This window comes from Micrasema longulum, unplaced genomic scaffold (assembly GCF_059751315.1).
Source record: "Micrasema longulum isolate JH-2025_06_02 unplaced genomic scaffold, ASM5975131v1 h1tg000595l, whole genome shotgun sequence".
NCBI lineage: Eukaryota > Metazoa > Arthropoda > Insecta > Trichoptera > Brachycentridae > Micrasema > Micrasema longulum.
In genome coordinates, this window is record NW_028277791.1 from 1,002,311 (window position 1) to 1,029,471 (window position 27,161).

The following is a 27,161-nucleotide window of genomic DNA, read 5'->3' on the forward strand; positions in this document are numbered from 1 at the left end:
AATAAAAAATAATTTTGTATGCTACTAATAATTAACAAAATATTTTTTTTTTACTGGACAGTATTTCAAAGACATTTATTACTTTAAGAATGTAAATAAAAAAACGTGATTTTTCCCCGAACCCGAGAACTCTTGCATGGTAGACAAACGCGTTAAACATTACACCACGAGGCTGACAAATATACAAACAAAACCAACAAACAAATAAACAATCACGCCTTTCTGTAGGGTTAAACAGAGAGGATAGAACGCTAAATTACTTTGTCTTTGCATAAAAACCTCGCTTACTCTACATCCAAATAACTTATCACGCATACACGTCGATTATTCCTACTCTTGACATGTCCATCTTCAAGTATTCGATGCACTTATTCGCGCGATGTCTTCTCGGTCTTCCTTGTTTTTTGGAACCATCGACATTTGCGTCGTAGGTACATTTAAGCATTTTTTTGCAATCCACTTGCTCTACTTGTTTAAACCAATGCAGCATCTTTTTTTCGAGTTACGGATCATTCATGGGTTTTGACATTTGTGCACCTATCATTCATCGTTTTTTCACATATCCACCTGAGAGATCGAATTTTGACAGAATTTGACCTACTTTCATAATTATTGTTCTTATTCCATCATCATCATTATCATCATCAGCCGTCTCTTGTCCAATGTTGACCATAGGCCTCCCCCTTTGGTCTCCATATTTCCCTATCCTGAGCCAACCGCATCTAACCACTTCCTGCTACTCGTCTTATGTCATCAGACCACCTTGTCTGAGGCCTGCCGACACTTCTTCTACCCGTTCTGGGTCGCCATTGCAGGAATTTTTTGGTCCATCTAGAGTCTGTGATTCTGGCTCTTATTCCATATTTCACTCCAATACAAAAGGGTTGGCAGTAGAACTCGATTGTGAACTGCTAGTTTTGCCTCCCACAATAAACATTTGATTGGCAAGGTAGACTTCAGTGCACCGTTCACCCTGTTTCAATATCTTTCTCGGTCCTTCCATCCCTAGTGAACGGGAAATACAAATGTATTATTTAAATAGTTTTGAGAAGTAGACGAGGTGTGAAAAAGGATGATTTAGAGAGTGGACTATAAAGTTGAGGTAGGAAGGTCGCGCAACTCTACCAACTCGCTGATGTTGAGGCGTGGCGTGATGCTGGAAACTGGAGGAGAAACTGGTGGTCTCGCGACGCCGGCAAAGCTTGTATTTGAGATGACGGTCTAGGTAGACGCTTACACAGCTCCGTCGTTGATCTTGTATGTTGAAAGCACTTCACTCGTAGTATGTTGATTTGTGTACTAGATTTGAAATGTTTATGACAGACACTATACGCGTTATCATTGTTGCGTGGAGTGCGCTAGGAAATGGGAAGTTAGATGAATATAGATAAGCAGATATAGATTTATTATTGAAAATACACAGGCAAAAATAGTAAAACCTTTTGAAATTTGTAAAAAATTTACATATTTTAATTAATTTTCATTTAGTTTGTCAAATAATAAATAACGTTTTGAGTGTGACAAGTTGTATTTTTGTAAGACAAGCAGGATTTCCCAACAGGGGATTAATTTAGATAGATTTAGTTTTTCTACTGATATTTCAAAGTGAAACTGCATTTTGATTATCATAAAAAAGATGCGCATAAAGTTTTATTATTACAATTTATTAAGATGTAAATTACTTCCTAGAAAGACAATCCAGCTTGTCTTCTAATATTTGGATACAATCAAAACGTTGCTGATTAAACTAACTCGTATAAGAAGTATAAATATTGGAAAATTGTTTTCAGGCGTTGCCTAGTGAGTGAAATAGTTTGGCCGAATGAATCTCACCCACATGAAAAAGGTTTCATCTCTTCTTCTCAAAAGTCAACAAAAGAAAGAGTTGAGTATGTAAAATTGCCACTTAAACCATAAAGTGACAGATCATAAGCCCGGTAAATACCTGGACTTCCATATTATCTTCTCAAAAATGTTTTTTTTCTCCATTGCAACAAATAAAGATCTTAAATAATCGATGGAATATCACACTTTATGTTCTTTGAAAAAAAAATACATCAATGCAAAACATTTTGTAAAAACATAAGATTGATCACGTGCTTAAATACAATATATATTTATATATATATATATATATATATATATTTAATGAAAAAATAAATATTTGCATTCTTATGATTTACCCAAATATTTAATTTTTAGGACCATTTTCAACGAGTTGTAAACTACTCACTTTTAAAAAATGGGAATAAAGTTGGGGTAGAGTTGGATTTGAACCACGTAGCTCTGAGCCGTGAGTCCAAAACACTACCACGGGACCACAACCCAATTCATTGTTTACCATAATATATTATATACTCGTACCATTATTTTACTTCCCTTATTTGTCTTTAATACAGAGTTATATAGGCTTTATATTTAGTTTTTTGTAAATAGATTTGTTCACAGAACTTTTGTTATTCACCTAAGGCCGTATTTGAAATTATTATTTTTTTTATTAAATTTAATTAGTGCTTAGTTTGAATTTAGTTCTAATTTGAAAACAGTTTTTATTTTATAAAAAATTACATGCTTTAATCACATTTGATTTTATTTAATTATCAAATTATATTAAAGCCACTTAAGTTTTTTTATTCCTTACGATTGTCTTTCACATTCAGCCCGTTGTGGTCCCTGGCCTCTTCCAGGATCGTCTCCATTATTCCCTGCACCCTGCGGCTCTTCTTCGTTTTGCAAATACAAACATGGATCAAATATTGTAGTAGGAAACCGTAGATCCAGTAACTGTATTGGCTTAGTCTTTCTCTGTTGAGAATTCAATTGGAAATTCCTTTAGGTATTAGACAAGGGTATTGTTTACAGGTACAATTGAATTCCAGTAATGCAATTTTTAACGCCATGCTAAATGTAGTATATATCTTCTTATTAGTAGAATGGCGAGCAAACTTAAGAGAAAAATTCACAAACAGATTTAGGAACAAGTTTAGGTTTGTGACATAAAACGTATGTGGAAATTCATTAAATAAATGGATCAGAAAATTTAATCATTTGAATTTATTCATTTGTAAGGTTTGATTTAATAATTGTTGAATTATATTGTATAATTTTATTGATGTTTATATGAGATTCAATGAATCCTCTGTAAAGAATAGTATACTGACGAAAGAGAATACTGTTTTTAAAAAAATATCAAAATTGCGATGGAGGCGTCACAAGAACAACATTTTTGGTTACTATTTTTTTATGGTTTTACTTATTGGATTTATGTATTTTATTATTATTTATATATATATGTACGCGTATGTATGTGCATAAATGTATGCGTATATGTTTTCTCCTTGTCTACATGTAAAATTGTTATGTTTTTTGATTCGTCGAAATTGTGTTTTAACTCATTTAAATGTGATGCATAGTTTGATATATCGGTTAAATATGCTTCTAAAAATATATATAATGTAGAATGTGAGACTGTGTAATTAAATAAAAAACCTTGCATTAGTGGCCCACCAGTTTGCGTCTTGGACCTTAATACATTTAATTGGATAAGCATAACGGCGTGTAGTTTTTTTCATCAATGTTTTTTTTGTGCGTTCAACTTTAATATTAAAGTGTAAATGAAAATAAATTATGTTTCATCGTTATGTTGGTATTACAGAAATATATGTTCTTTTTAATTTAATATTTTATTGTTTATGGGAATTGTTTTCTTTGTCTGGATTTTGATAAATTTTCTTCAGCATAGTATAATGTAATATGTAAGAAATTATTTATAAGCTTGTCGGCCCTACGTCAATCCACTTTCTGGAGATTTTTTTATCTTTAGAGCATAAGTATTCCTATACTAATAAAACATTAACACAAAAAAAGAAGAACATAAACTTCTTAATTATAAATGCCTAGCTAATTAAATGTAAGAAATTAAAAATCATTATTATACAAATATAAAGTAAATATATGTGCCAAGAATAAATGTTACCTCAACATAAATAATATATAATAAAACAAATATAAAGCAACGAAATACATAAAAACAGAAATTATATGTGTACCAATTATATAAAGTACTACGTTTATTGATTTACATATATTTTTCAGAAAAATCTCTCACCACACTATTTATATGTGCAGTTATTTTTATTTGAAAATTTATTTTACATTTTGAGTCTTTTATATTTGGCTATTATTTTTATTTTCAATGTTGAGTTCAAATGTCAATCCACATTTTTGAAAACTATATTCATTCATTATTGACTGCCCTCGTGATGTAATAGTCAAGAGCTTCTTGCATCAAATAAAAATTTATTTCAATTTATTTCAACAGAGAGGAAAAACATTTTTGAGAAGGAAATAAAGAAGTCTACTCATTTACAGGACTAATGAGCTGTCATTGAATGTTACACAGTGTGTAAAGTGGCCACTTAAACCAGCCATTGACAAGTCATAAGCCCTGTAGATGCCAAAATGTTGAATCCGGTCTTTGTCTACAAAAATTTGGACAAATTCAAAATATTGTTATTAATACTTTGTTTGAAAATTATCTTCAATAGAACTCAATAAGTATCTGAAACTATTTTAGACGTAAAATAATCTGAAATCATGTTTACTTATGTAAGAGCTTAAGCAAATTGATGTCTAACTATCATAGTGTTCAATAAAAGAAAAAAAAAGTTGTATTCCTGTAAGTACGAAAAAAATCCATCATTCTCAAACAACACGATTTTATATACATTTAAGGGCTAGTAAATTTAAGTAATACACACAAAACCGTCATAAAAGTAAACAATCAAGTCCTAAGTGCTACTTTGTAACAAAATATCGTATGTCCGTTCCGTATTTACTGTAATAATTTTGACTTACAACGCTAAAATACAAAATGATTGCAATCTTGGTGAGGAAAAATCCAAGTGATGTTCGGATATCATAAAATTGAAGAGGTACAATATTATTTCCAAAGTTTAAATTCTAAAATATTTTCAATGGATTTGAGAAAAAGCTTATTTACGAGTGAGTGCCATTTTAAAAAATAAACTGTTTTGCTTCTACAATAGTGCTGCTGAATACCAGGGGAAAATGTATGGAAACGAATAAAAGAGAAGACCACGGACAAACCCATTTCAATTTGTCAAGCCTTTGAACATGTTTCATGGACCTCCTATTCTTTTCTGTTATCCTACTATGTCTTGTGACTGAATTGCTTATCTTTTTTACTTGAAACCGTGTGTTATCATCGTATAAATGCGCTTTATTCATTTGATTGGTTACAATGTACCATGTTAACGTGACAAATTCAGAATCACCCAGTGTGTGCGTATCACTTTTTTTTTCTCATTTTCTCTTCATTTTTTAAATTATTATTTTGTACTTAAAACATTTTTGGTAGACCGTTTGATGATGTAATGGATACCGAGTTTAACTACAACGCATGAGGATTTGATTTTTGGCAAGACAAGATCGACATGAAACATCGATTTTAGTAGGATTTCTTTTTCGCAATAATTTATGCAATTTTCAACACGCAAGATTGTCAATGTCTTCATGAAATTATTACGTATTTGTCTAAGCTTTCTTATCAAATTACAATACTTGTACAACACAGCACAACTTGCAGTTAGGTACTACATATATAATATTCTTGGGTTATAATTACAAAAACATGTTTGAAAAAAGCACAATAAATTATTCAGTTCCAAAATATAGTCCATAGTAAACAAAGACGAATAAGTTACTCATACTTTTTTGTAATTTTTTTTATTTAATTTTTTTTACACAACAGACCAAAAGGCCCAATTACAGTGATTTATTACATCGCAGAACACCCAGGCTTGAGGAAAAACACAATTAAATTTTTGTGTTCTCACCGGGAATCGAACCCGGAACCTTCCGTGTGTAAGTCGAGCGTCTTGACCACTACACCATGGAGGCCACCACATACACATTATCATACGTAGTTAGAGAGTTAGAGTTAGAGAGTCTAAAACTGGTAATCCCAGCATGGAAAAGATCCACCTCGCTCGAAATCCAATTATTCTCCCCACTAGCATCATCAACGGTAAGCGGCCTATGCTGGTTGTGCCATATTTTACTAGAAAGGTTGCTATATTATAATTCAAAAGAACCCTCGTGAACTCTGATCAAAATGTTAGGATTTCACTGTGCGTGACAATATTTTTTTTCAGACGGCAATGAGTAACTAACCATCTCAGTAAGTGTTTATGTGAATCTGTATTGCTACGCAATTGCTTATAATATATTTGAGTGATCGCAATTTGTAATTGTGGATCCTTGAACCACGTAATTGCTTATTATTTATTTATATCATTGCAATGCATGGAAATCAATCATGTCGTCACTCGTCGCGTGTGACTATTCAAATGACGTACCCAGTTCAAAACATGATCTCAGCGAACCTGATCGTAAGAATATTTGATCAAAGCTGTGGTACCGTGACTAATATTGTAGACGCATGGATCAGAGGTCCGAAGTTTGAACCTTTCTCTACCTCAACTTAATCCCAGTTTTCTAATAGTTTGTTATTTACAACTGGTAGGACATAGCCCATAAATTGGAATATTCTAGTAAATCATAATACAAAAACATAAATATTTGTTTTTCATTAAAAAATGGGAAGAAAGTGTAAGACCCCAGCATAAAGTGAGTTTTGTCATTTTGTATTGAAGTTTAGAGATACATCAATATGAAAGTTTGTAATCAGGGCCGCGATTATGAACGGCTGTCTTCATCGGTATATACTGAGACAGTATAAATTAATATCAATATTTTCGTACGAAATTGTTCACATTTGTATGAAAATTCAAAATATATTTTTCGGTAATCGGTAATTGAACATATTTGGAAAAAAATAATTTAAACATATTCTATTTTTCATACGGAAAACTTAATTTTACTTTGTAGATAAAATTGAAGATAAATTTTATCTTTCCATCTTAATCGAGGCCCTGAACATTAAACCTCCTAAAGAAGCGACCTGTTAATCGATACAAGTAGGTGTTTTGGAAGGTGGCGCGAGCATATTATGTAGTGTTATTTAAACCATAATATTATGATCCTAATACCCGTATGCAGAGACAAACCTTAAGGTGAGGAAAGTATATTCTATTGTCTTCACCTTCGGGTTATTTTCTGCATTTGAAATTAGAATGAACTTTCCTCACCTTAGAGTTTGGTCTATGATAATTAATCAGCACTGGTTATTTTATATGGTTATATAACCATTGAGATAAAGCTTATTTTATAACTATTACTAATCAAATACATTAAAACATTTTTAAATGTAACCAAATGATGTTTGAAAGCACGATAGTAATAAATTTTTAATTTGTTTGTATTAAAAGCTTTCTATTTTGTGAGTGTCCTTTTTCCTAGATGATCATAACACGACTGAATCCCAGCTATATTTTTGAAGACAAAGCAGCTTAGCGAGCGTTATGTGTAAGGAGGTGAATAGGTAGTTATGTTATAATGTATTTACCCGCATTATGTACAGTAACATCACTAGCGTTAAAGCCTTTGAAGAACACCCTAAGGGAAAGAATAGTACGAGGAAATATCAGGTGATGGGGAAAAGTTAGGTTTTATATCGCAATATTTTTATTTTTAAGCTTACTTGCTTGGATTGAACATTTAGTAATTGTTCATTTCATTCGAAAGTAATTATTTGAAATTATTTTAACTAAAAAAACAGAAATTCTGTTGAATTTTATACCTAATATCTTAACGAAAAATGGAAAAAATATTTTTCAAGATAAATAAAAAAAATCCTTACTGGAAAATATCGTGCGGAGAAATACTTATGCACATAAAAAAAATATTATTAAGAAGATGTTCTCAGCAGCCTTTGTCCAACTTTATGATTCTTGTAGTTTATATTTTTACTAGTCTTTCACGCTCCAATCATTTTTCATAAACAAACCATCCAAGTGACCTTATATTTTTATTATTATGTATGTAAAACTACAAATTTTATTTAATCACCATTTTCTTATCTTTTTATTTTGATTACAATATGTCTATGTGCGGGGAAACGATCATATGAGTGAACTTTTAATTTTTGTATTTATTTGCTTATCTTCTTACACGTGTTTTAAAACACAAAAGTCAAATAACGTTATAAAGGATAATTTTTTTAACGTAATTTATTACACAAATAAATATATAAGTTATCGGCTACCAAGAAATTTTCTGTAAGAATAACATTTTCTAACTTAATGTCTTAAACGACGTCACATTGAAGAATTGTCACCTTATTACGTATTTCTGATAATAAGCCATAATCCGATTTCTATAAGTATGGAAAAAATAAACGACATTCTTGCAATGTTAAATTTGATTCCCGCAATGTTTGAGACACAAAAAATTGTCTCCTAAAAAGTAAAGCATTAACTTAGGTGTATGATTGTTCTTGACCCATAGATATGTACTTATGTAAAAGTACATATTTTATTTATAAACCATCTTTAGTACCTTTTTTAATGTTTTTATTATAACATACTTATTTATAAGTACACATTATTTATACAACCCCCGCATAACACCTATTTACGTTTATACATCTAGTAAATGTTATAACTGTAACTCTCCGAAAAAAGAGACTAACTCTTGTGCTTGGAGAGTGACTTACACCTTTATGGTTATGTATTTATTAAATTTTTTTATAAACAGAAAAACAAAAAACAATAATACGTTTATACTAATTTAAATTAAATGCAAAAGTATGGAGTAAACAATAAACTTATACGTGCAGTATCGTCTCTCTATGAGGAGAGTTCAGCGTGTATAAGAGTTAATGGGGGATTTACATCTTGGTTTGCGATCTCAAAAGGCGTGAAACAGGGATGTGTAATGTCACCATGGTTGTTTAATCTATACATGGACAACTGTATGAAAGAGATAGAATGTATGGGTATTGGAGCAAAAATGGATAATTTTTCAGTAAGCTGCTTGTTGTATGCTGACGATGCAGTTCTGTTAGCAATCAGCAAGGCTGATTTGCAGCAAATAGTCTCTAGAATGTATGATGTATGCCTGGAGAGCGAATTGGCGATGAACGAAAGTAAGTCAAAAGTGATGGTATTTGAAAGGGATAGTGAGGTTACTGACTGCATAATAAATGTAAACAACGAATGTCTCGAGCAAGTAGAAGAATTTGTGTACCTGGGAAGCATGTTTTCAAGAGATGGAAGAGTAGAAAAAGATGTTGAAAGAAGAGTGAATGCGGGCAACAAAATGAACGGAGCACTAAGCACAGTAATTTCTAATAAAAATATGTCAATCGAAGCTAAACTGGCAGTGCACAACGGAGTTTTAGTCCCAACACTTATGTATGGAAGTGAAACATGGAACTGGCAGAGGAAGGATGAAAGCCGAGTGAACGCGGTTGAAATGCGATCTCTTAGACGAATGTGTGGGAAATCAATGTATGACAGGGTTACGAATGATGAAATCAGGCGAGAGTGTAAATCTGAGACAAGTATAATTGATAAGATTAAGAAAGGGTCTCTGAGATGGTTTGGTCACGTAGAACGAATGGACGACGAGAGAATGGTAAAACAAGTATATATGGCAAAAATGAACGGCAACGTTAGACGAGGACGACCAAGGAAGACGTGGCATGATCAGATAAACCAAAATCTTAAGTCTGGTCATGTCAAAAGCAGACAGAACCGAAGGGCATGTATGACAAGATGTATGAATGTGGAAGAGGCTAGGAGTGTATGCCAGGATAGACATGTGTGGCGGTCCATTCTCTCTGCCTACCCCTACGGGGAAATGGCGTGATGGTAGTAGTAGTAGTAGTAGTACAGTTTATTCAAATAAAACTTTAGATTTACTTTGAATTGATTTATTGATATATTAGTTCAAATAGTTTTTAGTTCGTTGGGGAAATTTTTGTAATTTCAACACCTTTGAAGACAAAGCTATTTTAACCATGACTTGTGTGGAATTTAGGGATTTTTATATTGTTTTGATATTCGAGCGACTTATTCATCTCAAATTCTTTTATTTTTTCTTCTTTATCAATTTGTATCGTATAATTTATTTTATAAATAGTGTCTATTGTATGTACTTTGAACATACACATTAGATATATTTCATTGTAATATCATTATTCATTTGATGTATTTTTATTTTCTGCATTGAAAAAAATGTTAAACGTAATATAAACGAAATAAATACTTTTTGCATAAATTAAAATCCTGCCAAATATTTAAATCCTTGATCTAGGTCCTAATCTGGCATCGGTTCAGAAGTGGAACATGATGGACAAACAGCCCCTGGGACTTAAAGGGATTCCTAAAAATTACTGGAAATAACACAACGTATCCTTTGTCTCTCAGACAAATTCCATATGACTTGAATTTTGAATTCCACTGAGGTCATCCGGACACACAAACTCAAATTACACGCCCTTATTAGCTTGTCAAGTTAAATATTTAATTTTATTAAGTTTTCTCTCGGTATAGGCACATTGAATATTTTTTCTCCAATTGTATTTGGTTTACATATCGTTTAATGTAATTTATTTTCTTTTAATTGTATTTACACGTGTACCAATGTTCTAGGTATATTAGGACGAACTCTATATATACTAACTCTATATAAACATTTATTAGGACTAACTCAAGGAAAAACTAATTTTTCTTTAGAGCATGTCATTATTATAATACTTTTCTCTCCGGTCACGCAGTTTTCATCTCTCCTATATGAAATATAGAAAAAAATTTAAAGACAATACACCCATTTAGTTTTACAATGTCAATAATTATGTTTGTATTTGTATGTTCATTATCATATTTTTGTACCCTTTACATTATTTTTATTTAACTTTTTTCTTTTCTTATTCTTTAAATTTATATTTATCTTGTTTCTATTAACTTTGTTTTTATAAATGTATATAAATGTATATAAATATATGTATTTTTATTTTATTTGCAACTTCGAAGTGCCTAACAATTGTTTATTGCTTTTATTTTGATACCGATAATGTACTTAATTAATATCTTACACCACTGTGGAAAAATTTTGGTGACAGTTTTCACAATTTTCGTTCATATGTATTCTTATTTTCTGTATACAATATATGTAAAAACTGTTGTTTTATCCCCAAATAAAAATAAATAAATAAATTAACATTTATATTCATATAATTAAAGGCGGTCAGTCGTGTAAAATAAAAACAAAAATATTTATCAACAAAAAGTTGAAAAAATATATCAGGTTGCGGACTATTATCATCATCGTGTTTCCTTTATCCGCACTTTAAGCTTCGTGGAGTAAAGCATTGGCCACAGCACATCTTTATCGCAGAGAATAAGCCATACTTTGTCATTTGAAAAAAAGTTCATTCAGAGTTGGTGTGATTTTAGTTTTTGGATTTTAGACGGTTAATTGCCAATTTTAAAATAGTATTTGTGTTATTTATTAGTTTTCCTAATATATACATATATATTTAAATATATGTATTTTTTAATGTCTTTATTTTTCTTTTTTAACTTTTTCAAAAATATTTAATTATTTTATGTTTTGTTATTTCTTCGTTTATATTACAATATAGTTATTTAAATGTTGTTATAATATTTTCTTAAAGTAAATATATAAAGAACCAATAAATATATAACTCTTCTGTACGTGTGATGTTATAATAATAATAATAACCACTAAGTAAGTGCTTCAAATATAAACGCTTTATTCAATATTTGCAGTTGAAATTCCTCATCATCGTTACCACCCCTCTCGTAATTGTAAATATTGGTCTCTCCCTTAAATTTCCACACCTTCGTATCCAAAGCGAACTTTAATAACAACCAAAAACCACTAATTTAATCAATGTTAGGCGTTGACTTTGCGGAAATCGAATCCTGGACCTAAAGCATACAGGCAAACGAAATAATCAGTAGACTACGAGGTGGACTAATCTCTACCCGATTTGAGTAGCTATAGAGTCAAAAATACTTGATCAGGGTGCTTGTTCAATCTGGTACTCAGAACAGTAGCATCATTCAAAAAAAAAAAAAAAATGTTTGTATTGTACTTATTTAAAAATGCGGTGGTAATTTTCATTTAAGAGTAAAAAGAGGCAGGTCTCTGATTGGTTTCAAAACACCTTATGATGAAAAGTGATGTATTTTGAAAATAAATAAAAAATGATACTTGAAAAATATGCTGCACTTTTGCAGATTTCAACGAAATTTAAATATAATCATTCAAATATTTAATGAGGCGTTCTGCAATATCACGGTTGGTTAGTAATTTTATAAAATTGCATTCACTGTCCGGCGAATAACATTCGTACTGCGTCTCTACTTCCGGTCTCCTCCTTCCGTATTTCCGGTCCATCATTCCTTCTTTTTCTTTCTCTCGTTCCGGTCTTTATGCAAGTCTTCCGGGTCTCTTTATTCCGTTTGTGGTCATTATTTTCGGTTTGGAGGGTTTTGGTGTATTTTACAGAATAGAGGATCCGTGTATGTTGGTACATTTACTAGTGAATTTAGTGCTTTCCCGAATAAAATATATTTTACTCGGAAACTTCGAGGAGAAAACTTTATGTTTATGCTTTTTTAGGACACCGCTTAACATTAACATAGGAAAATGTATCGTGTAATTAATAAAGAATTTCAATCATAAAATAAATTCTAAATATATAATTACATTTTTTTTTTAAAGTTTTAAAACTTAAGAACACTGAAAAACACATTTTTTTGTTACATTGTTGCTAAGCATTTTCTTATCGAGAAGATTAAAATGAATCTTCTCATACTTATCTGGAGACATGTCATTAAATTAGCTTTTATTAGGCGGATAAGTTCTTAGACTATATAATAAAGAAGTCTTGGTATATTATTCAGCTTATTACGTGTCATTACCTTGTCATTAAATGCTCTTGCACACTGTGTGATATCTACTTTAATGCTGATAAGTTATAAATATAATTAACGACTATATAAACTTATAAATAAATTAACCTCTGCTGAATATTTTGCCCTTTAATATTTCATAGCCTCTGGGTTAAATCTGAAGTGTGAGACTAATGAGCAATGATCAAGACACCCTCTCATTTTATTTAAAATGCAGTAATTTATGCACCGCTGAGTGCAGATAGGCAAATCATGATGTAAATAGTGATCTTTTGTAATGATTTTTATTTCAATTCTCTGGAGATGGTGATGTTACGTCATATTATATTTAACAAAAGATGACGTATTTTTAAATACCGATATTAAAAAACAAATATATTGTATAATTTACTATTTTATAATAATTGTTTCAAAATTTGTTTAAATAATCATATAATTAATGAAATAATGTTATGAAAAAAATTTTGAAAAAAAATAGAGACATACAAATCAAGCCTTTTTCATATGATATCAAAACCACACCGGGGTTAGGTAAAAATAATTTACTCTGTTTTCCAGCCATTAAGTGAAATAAAATAAAAAATCGTAACAATAGGTATATTAATATTTTCGCCGTTCAGACAAAGGGCCACTAAAAATAAAAATGCCAGTTTTGAGTTAAATATACCATTCAAAGCGTGAAATTATGTTCTTTAAAGACTTCTAGATGTTCAACTAAACGTCACCAAGGTAACTTAGTGAGAAAAAAATTACGTAAGTCCTAATTATTTGTTTTCACTATGTGACATTATTTTATATTTTTATTTTTCTTTTCTTTGACGCCCATGGGGCTTTTACATTATACATACTATATAATAAGAAAAAGTTACACATTAAACATAATTAACATTTTTTCTAATATAAAAAAAAAATATTTTTAAAATTTAAAAATAAAGTTACATAGTTAACATAATACAATATTAAGACATAATACATACATTATATTATGTTTATAATATAAGGCATAGTAGGATTCAAATAAAACATTTTTTTTTTTTTTTTTACACCGGTAAACTAAACTTTAAAGTGAAGTTATCCAAAATGTTGAAAACTGAATTATATATAGAAAAATTATTTATTAAAACATTTAAAAAAACATGTTACTTAATATTTTTTGGATAAAAATTAACCAATACATTAGAAAAAATCCTAAATATTTCCTTCCTTTCACTTACTCTTATTTATTTTATTTTATTTGTCTTTTTAAATAAAAATCTAATTTTTCCGTTTTCTTCAAACTTTCGAATTGCGATTTCTCAAAATTATGTTTTTTGGGTTAGTAACTTTTACCTTAACAACGACGATGTTTTTACTTCACAATTGTCTATATATTCTTCTAGTGCCTTACCGGGCCCCTCGACATTGGCGATCACGACAGCGAAAGCATATGTATCTGTCCTGCGCCAATTTTACATTTCGCAGCCAGGACGACTGCTTATTGATGTACTTGCCGTAGTGATTCCTGGGAAAAGATGACCAGAGTGGTTTCTTGTTGCCTTTTCTGGTGGATTTTCTGTCTGGGTTACCTTCCCTTAGCTGGTTGATTTTGGTTTTGGTCGCCTGTGAAAAAAGTCGCCTTTCATCTTCTTGTTATCTGCTGTGATCACACGAGTGTGATCCCATTGCCCGGGTTCGTGACGTGGACGCTAACGAGTTGGACTATTGTTCATATATATTACATTTTTTTTGTAATTGTGAAAAGGGAAAGATGTCGCTACGGGCGTGTGAATAAATAAACCTCATTAGATTTTCAGAACTTTACGATCATGTATTTTTTTGTATTTTCAGGGCCTGCGAGCCTCACAGGGTTATCTTCAGAGCTTCAATCACGCCAGAGATTTCCGCTTCTTCCAGAGAAACCCTTCTTTGATGATGTTTCACCGCGCAACGTCACAGCTATTGTTGGCCAATCAACAGTGCTGCATTGCAGAGTCAAACATATGGGAAACCGAACGGTAAGAAAAACCCGTTATTTTCATATTCGAATACCATCAACATAAAAATATCTTAAAAGAAGTGAAATTTCTATCTATTAGGCAAAACATATAATTTGAGTTAGTAAAGTGAATCTTATACATAACTAGTGGAGCCGAAAGACGTTGTCCTGCTCAAACGTTGGACTGCCTGCTATTTATTACCTTGGAAAAGTACTTCGATACTTATTTGTGATTAAATTCCAAAACTTAAATTTTTAATATTCAAATATTAAATCAAAGTAGGTACCTAAGCATTTGTTTATGGTTGAATCCCAAAACATAAAAAAAATACTTTTCCAAATATTGCATTCTTTTTGCAAACGTCAAACTCCGGTCTTCTCATCAACAGAAGGGTGTACTTATGTACGAATACGATTTTTAAAATTGTTTTGAATTTAATATTATTTAGTTAGTAACGAAAACCCAGTAAAAATAAATAAATGAGTAAAAATAATAAAAAGTTTAAAGAAATAATCTGATTGAGATCCACAAAAAATAATTGCTCTTTGTAAACATTCAAAAACAAAAAAAAATATATACTAAGGAAAACAAGATCTTTCCATTTTTTTGTAAATGCAATATCCTCGAATGCGACCCTGGTAAATCGATGAATACAACATTTATGGTCCTAACTTCCTTTTTACATATTAGATTGAAGATTTTAATATCTACGAACACGCACGATTTCATGCTTTACATTTTACGTGCATTGTTACTCTCCGCCTACCACTGCGCTAACACATAGTGAGATTTTCGAATAGTGTTGTTCAACGTGTGCCAGAGAGAGCACTGCGATGCCATATAGTATCCTTTCGCAACAGTATTTGATGAGAAATGCATGAATTTTGCAGAAATCTTAAAATATTATGAAACTGTTTTATAAACACTACCATGACAATCATAATGGCATGATACATCTTTTTAAAGTCACATTTTAACATTTTAGCTAGAGTGTGGTTCCCACCTCAGAAACTCTCAATTTTTTTTTACACCTAAGCTCTAAAATATAAAAGTCTTTATAAAAACTGTGTGAAAATAAACAAATATGTAGAAGACAGCATAATAGGCCAGGACATATTATTCATACAAACACAGTAATTGTACAAATTGTACTTGTTGGTAGTAAACAAATGTATTCAAAAGTGAATTTTCCACCCTTCCTCTTTTCAAAATAGATGGTACAGAAATTCCATTCATGACTTCAGTCAAAAACTTAGGTTTTATCATTCATAAGCATTTAGAGTGGCACGATCAGGTTAACGAAGTTAGTCGTAAACTTTATAGCAGTTTGCACTCACTTAAAAGATTACAGAATTTCTTGCCAATTAATGTTAAGCAAACATTAGTCCAGAGGTTACTTCTTCCACTCCTTGACTACGCGGATGTATGTTATCCAGATGCTAACTCTGAATTGCTTGATAAGTTAGAACGATTGCAGAATATTTGTATTCGTTATATCTTTAATCTTCGCAAATTTGACCACATAACCGAGTATCGCACGCAACTACACTGGCTCAGTATCAGTCATAGAAGAAACATTCACATTATATCACTTCTTCACAATATTTTAAATAATCCCACTTCGCCTGTTTATCTGAGAGAGCTCATCCAACCTCTTTCACAACACGGACTATCTCTTCGTTCTAGTAACGAGAGTACCCTTTTAATACCCTGTCATCGCTCTAATTTTTTTGCCTCCTCTTTCACAGTAGTAGCCGCTCGATTGTGGAATAATCTACCCACTAATGTTAGAGACGCCCCTTCATGATGTACATTTACGTTAAGATAGAAACGTCAGTATCTAAATATTTAAATTGTTCCTTTATCCTTTTTCTTTCCTTCCCATCCCCTCTTCTCTCTTCATAGTAAAGTGTTATTTTTTCTTTTATATAAATTTATTTTTGTTAATCTTTGCTTTTAATTTTTGTATAAAATTGTAAGATTCAATATGTCCATGTATTTATAATTTTCTCAAACTGAACGGCTTGGGTAGGTAGGAAAAAGTTGCCTTAAGGCAATATGCCCGCCCTTATATGTATATTTATTGTATATGTATATAAAGTGTCAAATAAATAAAAAAGTAATACTGGTTAGCCAAAATGGTTAAATTTTTCCATCAAAACCATTGATGTATATAATTGTGTATACCTTAGAGTTCAGATCATGTTAACAATGATTATAATTTTTCATTATAAATATTATAATCTGAAAATTGAAATGTATAGCCGTATTGATTTGTATTGACAGTTAAGCTGAATTTATAAATTTTATCTAATTTATTAATCTTAGGTATCTACCTTAACTTAGATACCTTATTTAATCCACATATAAAACTTACAAATGCGTAATGTTATTTCCAAATAAAAGCATAATCCTTAAATCTAATACAAAAACTCAGTCTGCAGAAACTAATTTGAAATGAAATTACATTTATCCATGCAGATAAAGTTTATTATACGGTTTTTAGGAGTATATTAGTTTTAAATCTTTGAACACGCAAGCTTACGATTAACACAGCTATATCGAAGTCTTTTGATATCAAGAAAGGCCTGAGAAATCTATTGCAAAAGTTCGTTATACCCCTTAGCTAAAGTTAATTAAACATTCCACGTAAACCGCATAACCCAATCTTCTTTTAAGGATAAATTATAATTATTACCCTCAACACCGGCTTCATAGTTCTGTACACAAAAAGAGGCAACTATTCATTATATTCACCTCTTTGAAAGGAAAATGAAAAGATCTGGGTATATAAGTAGTCTCAAAGAAAAGAAACACGAAAGGATTTATATAATGAGTGTTAATAGCGTTTGCTAAAATAGGTCACTACGTTAAATTAGAGAACTATTGATAAATATAAGTAAATATTCGTTCTTGTATTGGTTTTTGTAAATAATAAATGAATATTTACATATATTATACAGTGTAGGTATATAAATTATAGTAATCAAATGAATTATTTTTAGATTTTAAAAAACAATGTCCGAAAAAAATATTATGTGAATAGTTGTTAGTAGATTTTTAAGATTAATATTATTAACATATCATTGGTATCAATTGATTTATTTAAGTTTAAAGGTGTACACTAAAAGCTATTTTGATATAAAACAGTGATATTATTATAAAAAAAAACATAAACTTAACACATCACCAATTACGTACACAACACAATATATAAAACAATTTCTGAACAGGAGAACAAAATGTGACGAGAATATGTATAACACGTGACTCTATTTGTGTTGTTATCTCCATAGTTTTGAATTAGGAGTATGGTTTATGAAGTGATTTGTGTAAAATTTGGTGTTTGTTTGGCGTCCATTTTTTTTTTCTAAAAGAGGCTTAATATTATTAATAGAAGATAAATATGAAAGGCTAAATATTATCATTGTACATGAGACTCAGTTTCTGTTTGTAGCGGAGAACCGAGTCAGTCAATATAATTAATTAAAAGAGATCAGTATAATTATTATTTCAGTCAAAGGACAATCAGGCTACCCAGAGTTTCCGTTTCACACGAATAATAAGGGTGGAAAGAAAAGATATTTAAGAAAGTAATTAATAATAGATCACAACACTTAGACCAATTGAGAAAACACATTTGATTTTTTTTTTAGGAACTAGCGAGAATCGAATCCGCGATGCCAGTTTCACAGTTGGCCGTTTAACCAATTGCGTTACGGCGCCTGTCAATTTCTTCCAGTATCATCTTGTATTTACTCTTATCTGCTGATTCGTTGCATTTGTTTATATGTAATTTTGTCACTCTAAAAAATAGATGTTAAAACAAAATCACGAATCGAAAAGTTCGCAAGTCGTTAAATTTTCATGCAATATGTGTAAACCATTTTTATTTATGTATCTATTCAGGTGTAACCTGTAGCGATCATGCCTTTACGATAAATGAACGTGGCTTGCAGAAAGCAGCCATTCCTCAATTTTGAAAAAATAGATTTTAATGTTATCGGGTACAGTAAGGTCAAGTTTATGTTTTTTGAAATACAGCTAGACCGCTTTCATACAAAAACCTGTATTAATCACTATCTGAAAATGGCATCGATCGCAAAAACGGCATTTCTCAATTTGCAAAAAAAACTCACAGCACTAAAAAAATCTCACGGTAATTAAAAAATCTTTTAAACTGGTGAATAACATAATAATGTTCTTGTTTGTAATATAAAAAAAACTAATGTACTCATTGTTTATCATTTGTTAAAGTCAAAAACATTCCAACCGGTGAGTAGATTGAAAAAATTCACTGTTTTCACCAAGGTGCTATTATCTCAAATTAATTTTTTTGTGGATGGCTGCTTTATGCATAACTACGTTCATATGATGTAGCACGTATTCCAAACAATATCCTACAAAAACGACATTCTAACCTCAAACGCAAAGGTAAGCTTAAATATAGTGATACTTGAATGTACTTTTTGTTATTGTCAGTAAAAATTAGCAAATTGAATCATAACGCTTAAACACTTTTTTGTATAGCTCCCTTTATTTAAGTACATGCAATAATTTTTGACAGGTCATTACTAAATTTGCGTGAATCTGTCAACAACGAGTCAACACCCCTTGTTTTAGATATTCAGTAAAAAAGTCCCGACAATCTCAGACAAAAAAATAATAGTTTCTCTTCTATTCTACCACAAAATTTCTACGCTTGGAAAATAAGGGTGGGTAGTGCTTGAAGAATTGAGGAGATTAGTGAAACTGCGACATCGGGGAATTGTGTTGGATTAACCCAACCCTATTTACAAGGTACAACCCAGATGATAAATTTTTATGTAAGAACTACAAGTTTTTCCTAAAACTATAAAAACGTTACGAATACACAAAAATAAAATAAAAGTACCCATGTACAATGATTATATTGTTGTCTTCATTGTTAAAAAGTTCAGGGTTTAAAAAAAATATATTTACAAAAAAAACTATCCCAGTCAATTTTTTTTAAATACATATTTATTATGTATTGTATCATCATCGCCATGATTTTTTTTAAATTTTGAAATTACTCCACCTGTGACTGTGAATAAAAATGATTATTTGTAATGATACACTTGTAATGGCAATCAATGAAAAAATAGTGCATTATTATTTTTATCTCCCTTTTTTGTGATCAATAATATTTTTAGTGCATTTGAAAAAAATATTTTTTGTATTTTTTATTAAATAATTGTTTCATAGTCTTCTTAAACGGCCATCGCTGTGTTTAAATTATTGATTAAAAGTCATAATTATTCGTATTAATTCCAATATGTATGTATACAAATAATAATGTACTTCACATATGTATTTTTAGCAATGTTCGTTTTTTGGGACAAATCAATAAATATGTTTATTCACATAAACTGGCAGCGCCAAATAAAAATGACATTCAATATATTTCATTCGAATTTTAAAAAATAACATGTCAATATTCAAACTGACAGTCACGAGCAGCGTTGCTAACCCTACCAATTTTACGGTAGATCTACCGATTTTTTAGAGAAATCTACCGATCTACCGAATTTATCGAAATTCTACCGATTTTTAAACATTTCCATTTTTTCCGTACATTTTCCACTATTTATTCGTCCTCGATACAGGCAATCCACTTAAAAATGAGTAAAACAATACTTTATTTTTTTGTTTGCTCAGAAAGCTACATTTTCTGCCATTTGTTTAGTATTATGAATACAACTTATCCTTCGGTTATATGTTATATATACATTGATTAGTTAGTATCGGTATAAAGTGATTCCTGAATATTTAATTAACTATAGTTAAACAATTAAAACTATGTCATTTCTATCAATAATTTCTTGGTTTCTATTTTATTAAATTCAGTGTCAGCAGATCACTTAAAAAATAAAACGTTTTTGTTAACCTATAACTATTTTCTTCTCAAATGTAGTAACCTATTTCAGCGATAAGCAGTTAATATTTTATCGTAAGGCTTAAAATTATGGAAAACGTAAAAATTAACGCAAATGATTGTGATTTCACTAGAGATCGAATCCGTCACACCCCGTGTGTCAGGCAAGCGTCAGCCATTAGTTCAAGGGGGCCGCATTTGGTTTGATTTAAAATAATACAATTTTGTTATAAAAAAAATTACGGAAATTTTAATACGTTCCCCAATCTACTAAAATCTACCGATTTCCGAATGATGGTTGATGACAACGCCAGTCACTAGCTACGCGACATCACTATGTTTTGTGTGAGCTAAAAAAAAGCTTTACTATTGTATTACTTTATAACTTCAGCCATAACGATACATTATGTTTGTGTTAATAATTATCGTAAATTTTTAAGTTATCACTAAATTTTTTTTTTCAATTTTTAAAGCGAACACAATGGGAGGATGATTTTATATTTTTTAGTTAAATGTTATTAACTTTTAAAAGGCTGTGTTAAAAAAATGATTTGAGCGCGGTACTGTAACATTTTGCAAAAAAGTAACATCATCCAAAATACAGAATATTCTGAAGTTAAGACATTTGAAAGAAAAATAACATAGTGACATACTGTTAAATAATTCCTTTTTACAACTTATAAGAATAAAAAAATAACTAAGCCATGTTAACAAAAAATAATTTAAATATCATGCTCGTATATACGCTTATCATTTAACCAGCGTGCACTGCTAATAACTGACTTATTGATACTGTGTGCACGAGATAATTTTTAAATTTATTCATTGCATATTTGACAAAAAAACAGCAGTGTTATCATTTAACAAAAGAAATGGAGAACATTTTAGAGAACAAAATATAAGTCCAAGCATTAACAGGACTTATGACATTGGCTAGTAATAGTGGCTGTGTAACATTCATCTCTGCCTATGTCCTGATAATGTCTGGACATCCATAATTTCTTCTCTTAAATATTCTCCATCTATGTTGTAATATGCAAATCTTAATACCTCCCTGGCGGGTGAAATCTGGTCGTTGTGTACATATTCGGATAAACTCAAAATATTTAAAAAATGTATGCAGTCGGCATTATTTTAGTTGTTTGTGACCTAATTTATACGAAAACGTATTCCAGGAGACTATTCATCTGAAAATGTAAACTTTACCGTTTACTTTATAAATCATTTTAAGAATATTCTTCTGAGATTGTATCTCATTTCTGTGCCAGTTATCGTTCTTCATCTTTATGATATTGAATTAATGGCACCATTTATAACGAGATTGCGTTTAAAAAAATGTTTTTGAACCATTTTTAAGTGCTGAAGTAATAAACTTGATGTATGAATATACCAGGAGAACATACATCACGTGGTACATTACTCACATGAATGTCCTCTTCCATTCAAGCACAGCATTAAAAAAGCTGATTTTGTTTTCTTCTTGCGAGAGACGAAGTATTCGTTAATTCTAAAGCTCGGCCTTGTTATGGGCGTACTTCTACCAGGCTCTACATTGGACAAGGATAAATGTATCTGAGCTTTTTATCACCACCCTGGAATAAATAAATGGTTACCATTTGTGCGTTTCTGAATAACTGTTTTCGGATTTAATTCCGCTTTTTTAGGGGATTTAATTAATGCTGCCTTTAACGCAGCCTCATTAACCAAAGATGCTCTCGTTTTGTTGAAAATATGCTTTTGAAAACAAATAAGAAATGATGTTATAAAACTATACATATACGAGTACATATTTTTTGTTGCTTACAAAACAACACTCAAAATTTTATTTTGCCACAGGAAATGTATGACGCAAAAGTATTAATAAATATTTTTTTTATAATAACATTGAAATATTTTTTAATAAAAAAAAACTGTCCGCTTTCCCTTCAAGGCAAATTAAGAACACAGTCCTGTAACTATAATAGATTCAGAACCCTGGAAAAGCGTTTTCGACTCGATGGCTACTTTTGGGATAAAATCTTGATAAAGGAAATCGAGTGGAAACAAGTCCGTCTCGTATTGTAGTGACTGGTGTGTTTGCCTACCATGCTTGAGGTCCCGGGCCTAGTCAAGGGACAGATATTATAGCAGTATCGAACCACCTCTAAAATAAATTATATTCCAAATCAAATCAAAAACCTGAAGCATAATGGGCAAATGCGCCAACCACTACCTGATCATTTTTTAAAATTTGTTTTCACCTGAACTCCAGCCATAAATTTAATAATAATCGTCCAGGATAGTAACCCTATAAAAAAATAGAACAATAGTTATATTTTACACAGATAACATATGCATTTGTGTGTTCGTTTTGAATCAACGTTCGCGTATTGTGAAACCTTATTTTATTGTTGTCATTATTTCGTATTTACTGCATTTTGTGGTTACCTACTGTATTGTATAGGACTCGTCGCACATTATTCATTCGATGTGTATCAGTTACATTCAAAAAATAAAATGCTTTTTTTTTTTCAGAATACGGTTTTGAAATTTAACATACTTAAAAAAAAAAACACAATTTATATCATTTCGTCATTTGAATTTTAACAAAAAGGTTTCTAACTTTTTACTAAGCTCTTTATTGTACCATTTTTAATACAATTTACAAGTTTTAAGCAAATATATTATTTTCATACTTCGGCACCCATACACACGCACCCTCTCCTCATTCATTTCCACACGCACATGTATCCTCTCCCTCATTCATTCACGCATACACACATTCACATACACATGAATACAAACGTCACACAAATACAATTACTTAACTTCTTTTCTTATATATAATGTGTCATTATATTTACAGTGGATTTTTTTAATTGGCTTTAGTATTGTTAAGTTTTTTCTAATTATTTTGTTTATGTAATAGCTGTGAAAATCCCAAATAAAATAAAATAAAATAAAATAAATAAAATAACTGTACTCTTCGTCTGCTCGGGCACTGAAAATAATTAAATTTAAGTAAAGAAAAAGTAGTTGAGTCAATGCGACTACAAAATGTCAGTTTATAAAGTCAATCTTATTTATTACAAAATTTTTTTTAAACGTGTTTTTACATTATTTTTGAATTTTAAAGTATTAACATAAATTGAATTCTAAACTGATATTCTCTTTAAAAGAGGGTTATTAGAAGCTAGGGCAATCTTAAACAATGCAGTGTTTTATTTTTGTTTTTAACCCTTTGAGCTCCCTTAAGTAGATTGTCTTGTATATTAATTTCATTAAGGGCTAAACTCTAAGGTCATTTGCGGTAAACAATAATACTTCCATGTATATCAAACACAGCAAGCCATACATTGAACAAAGATTCAATAGCTTTAACTTTTCCTTTTCAATTCATTGGAAGCATTAATATGCTAATGTGGATCTTTGGATTATTCGGATAACAAAACAAAGGTTAATAATGTAAGAATTCAAAGGGGTTTATTTCCGGTGCAGAAACAAATTTCGCTCCCCTAGAGTTGGAAGTTATTTGAGAGCCAGAACCTTAAACACCATAAAAACATACATTTTCTAATTCTGAATCATCATAATCAACATAATTGATTGGAAGAAGATACTACAGTTATCATCCAGTTGCAGCGTATAAAGATCATTGAATAATAATTGTTTGAAATTATTGTTTTTTGTATTTCAAAATAAGTATTAGTTTTATTGTTTGATACTGATTGTCTCTAATTGATAGGTTTTATATGTTTTAATGATTATTTTAGATGAATTGAACTAATAATTTTAGAATATCTGTATAAAAAACATAGTTTATTCAGTACTTTTTTCAAAACTCAGGAATCAGGTATATACTTAAATCAACAGAAATATACGTAAAAATTCTCTGTGGTCCACAATAAATGAAAGTGGAATATGATTAGTGTTTTATTTATTACATTTAATCATATCATTTTGAAAGTTAATGCCGATTCAGTAAGCAGTATTAACATATTTATTAAGCCTTTAACAGTCTGTGTGCAAATAGAACCACGAATCACTGTGCGGTTATCTGAGGTTAGGAAATGATCGCCAGATAATCAATTATTAACCCTCTCAGTACCAGAGAAAAAAAAAAATTTTTTTGCATTTATAAATCCTATTATACATATTTTTTTAAGTTTGCATGGTTAAAAAAAACAAACATGTACTTCGTGAATGACATTGGGGCTCAGGGGGTGTAAAATAAAGGTACAGAGTACAAAAGATTTATATCACTGTTTTAAATACTTTGTTTTTCATATAAAATAATGACGAAAAACACATAAAACAAATAAAAATATTAGAAACTTTGAACATACATAGTACTTATAAAAGTACAATTTAAAAATAAAAATAAAAAAAATAAGAAAACAATCTTAATAAAACACAAACGTTAAAACAATCGTGGGCTACCAACATAAAAATGTATTGTTTTGTAAAGAATATATTTATATTTTTTAAATATATTTTTGGCTAAATGCATGCTGAAAATGAGGCAAATTGGTTAAAAAAATAACGAGATTTTTTTTTTCATCGTGTACCTGAGGTCTGACGCTGTTGCTGAGGGGGTTAAATGTGTGTCTAGTTTAGTGATTAAATTGATAACATCTAATTCTCTCAAATAAGTTTTTTATACATTTATCACCGAATATTCAATATTTGCCATTTTTGGAGATTTCGATAGATGAAATATTTCATATAAAATTATTTGTTATACCTAAATACATGATTTTTTTTTCTTATGTGTGTACTGGAAGATTTTGAGAAAAACTAGTCTTTTATATTCATAGTAGTTGCCTGCTAAGATATTTATTAAGTACAATTATTTCCAACACTATGCCAATTACGTCACATTAAAGAGCTCACGTTTTCAAATAAGGAAATAGATATAATTTTGGTTGCAATTAAAAGTTACCTCAAACGCCACGGCGGGAATAAAAACAACCCCGAGATAACACTAACCTCGTTTTCTTTACCCGGTCCAGTTTTATTGTGATAACGTTAAACAGTGGATTAATGCTAAAGCGAATTAACTATCATCCCCCCATAAACAAAGTTTGGATGTAAACTGACGTTAAATTTACGAGCTCCCGCTAAACATGAAATTTGGCATTTAGTTTAATAGATGTAGTTAAACGTAACGGACCATGATCGATTGCGGGCGTTAAATAAGTCAGGCGTTATTTTGAATAAAAAATGTGTTTTATTCCATTTTGATTGACAAAATAACATCAACATGAAAATAACCGTTTCCTTATACGAAGCGTCACCATAAAGAAGGGGTTATTTTGTTATCAAAAATACTTGGACGTGGAGAAAACAGATTTATTTTCAAATTGTATGAGAAATCATTCAAACTGTTTTATTTGTGTTCGGGTGGATTAAAAATTCATTTCTGAGTGAAATTGATGACTAGTCTCTGGTAAAAATCTTGAATAAGAAAATCAACTCACGTGAATATCACTAGACGTCTCCAGGAGACCTTATCCCTTGCCAGCACTCTCGCCTCCTTCCTCGTCTATCTTGCATCCCTTAATTCCACCAAAAAAAGCGGAAAGACTGTCATTGACGGCTTTCTAATACGGCGAGAATTCGCAAGTGTGAAGAAGAGGCTAATTGGGTTAAAGCTTTCCTGAGGCATCCGCAACTTATGTCCATGCCAAGTCTTCTAACACACTCTCGTTGTAACAGCCCCGCTACACTATGGTTCTTGCGCTGCTCAGCACTATGCTCCTCGTGCTGCCGCTCTTTTGCCCAATGTTGCCCTCTCACTGTTCTACTCGTGCAATTGATCGCGACACTTTGCACTTGTCATTTGTTTTTGCTATACAATGGACGATAATACTGTGTCAGTATGTGCGCTATGCATTTTAAGTATAGCTCATTATGTCAATGTGATACAAAGAAATGTACATCATTAAAAATGACGCGTTCGTCTTGTATGAGCACTCGATGCGTACTGCAACCGCGCCATTATATGCCTAGCTACTCGCGCTTATATTGCCGGTCCTTTGACTCGCGCTCAAAAAACCGAAAGAGTAGGGAGCGGTGGGCACGACGAGGAGCATGACGTACGGCGTACGTGTGTGGCAGGCCCATTAAAGGCTGTTGCGTCCGTTTTTAAACTTCCGTTTTTGTTATGATTTGTGTCCAAGCCAAGTCTCCTGCTACACTCTCGTTATAAAAGACTGTTGCGTCCGTTAGAGTTATGAAATCAAACCACCTTTTACCTAATATTTTCTTCAGGCACTCTTCAAGGACTCAGATGTTTGATATTTTTCATTTTAGTAAGGTGCCAGGATTTGCACCCATTCAGGAGTTCTGGCATTGCGCAAAAGTTGAATAATCGACATTTTGTTTTGACCAAGCATATATAAGAGTTCCAGACAGTACGCATCGTGATAACTTGCT

The 27,161-nt window shown here is 30.9% G+C and overlaps 1 protein-coding gene across 1 annotated transcript in view; it reads left to right on the plus strand.

Annotated features, from left to right (window-relative positions):
* The window catches only part of LOC148280318 (uncharacterized), a 223,049-nt gene that overhangs the window by 13,790 nt on the left and 182,098 nt on the right, over positions 1 to 27,161 (plus strand). Inside the window, exon 2 of the mRNA XM_088228569.1 lies at positions 14,700 to 14,866. Coding sequence (XP_088084695.1) covers positions 14,700 to 14,866 — 167 coding nt within the window. The remainder of the gene's footprint in view (positions 1 to 14,699; positions 14,867 to 27,161) is intronic.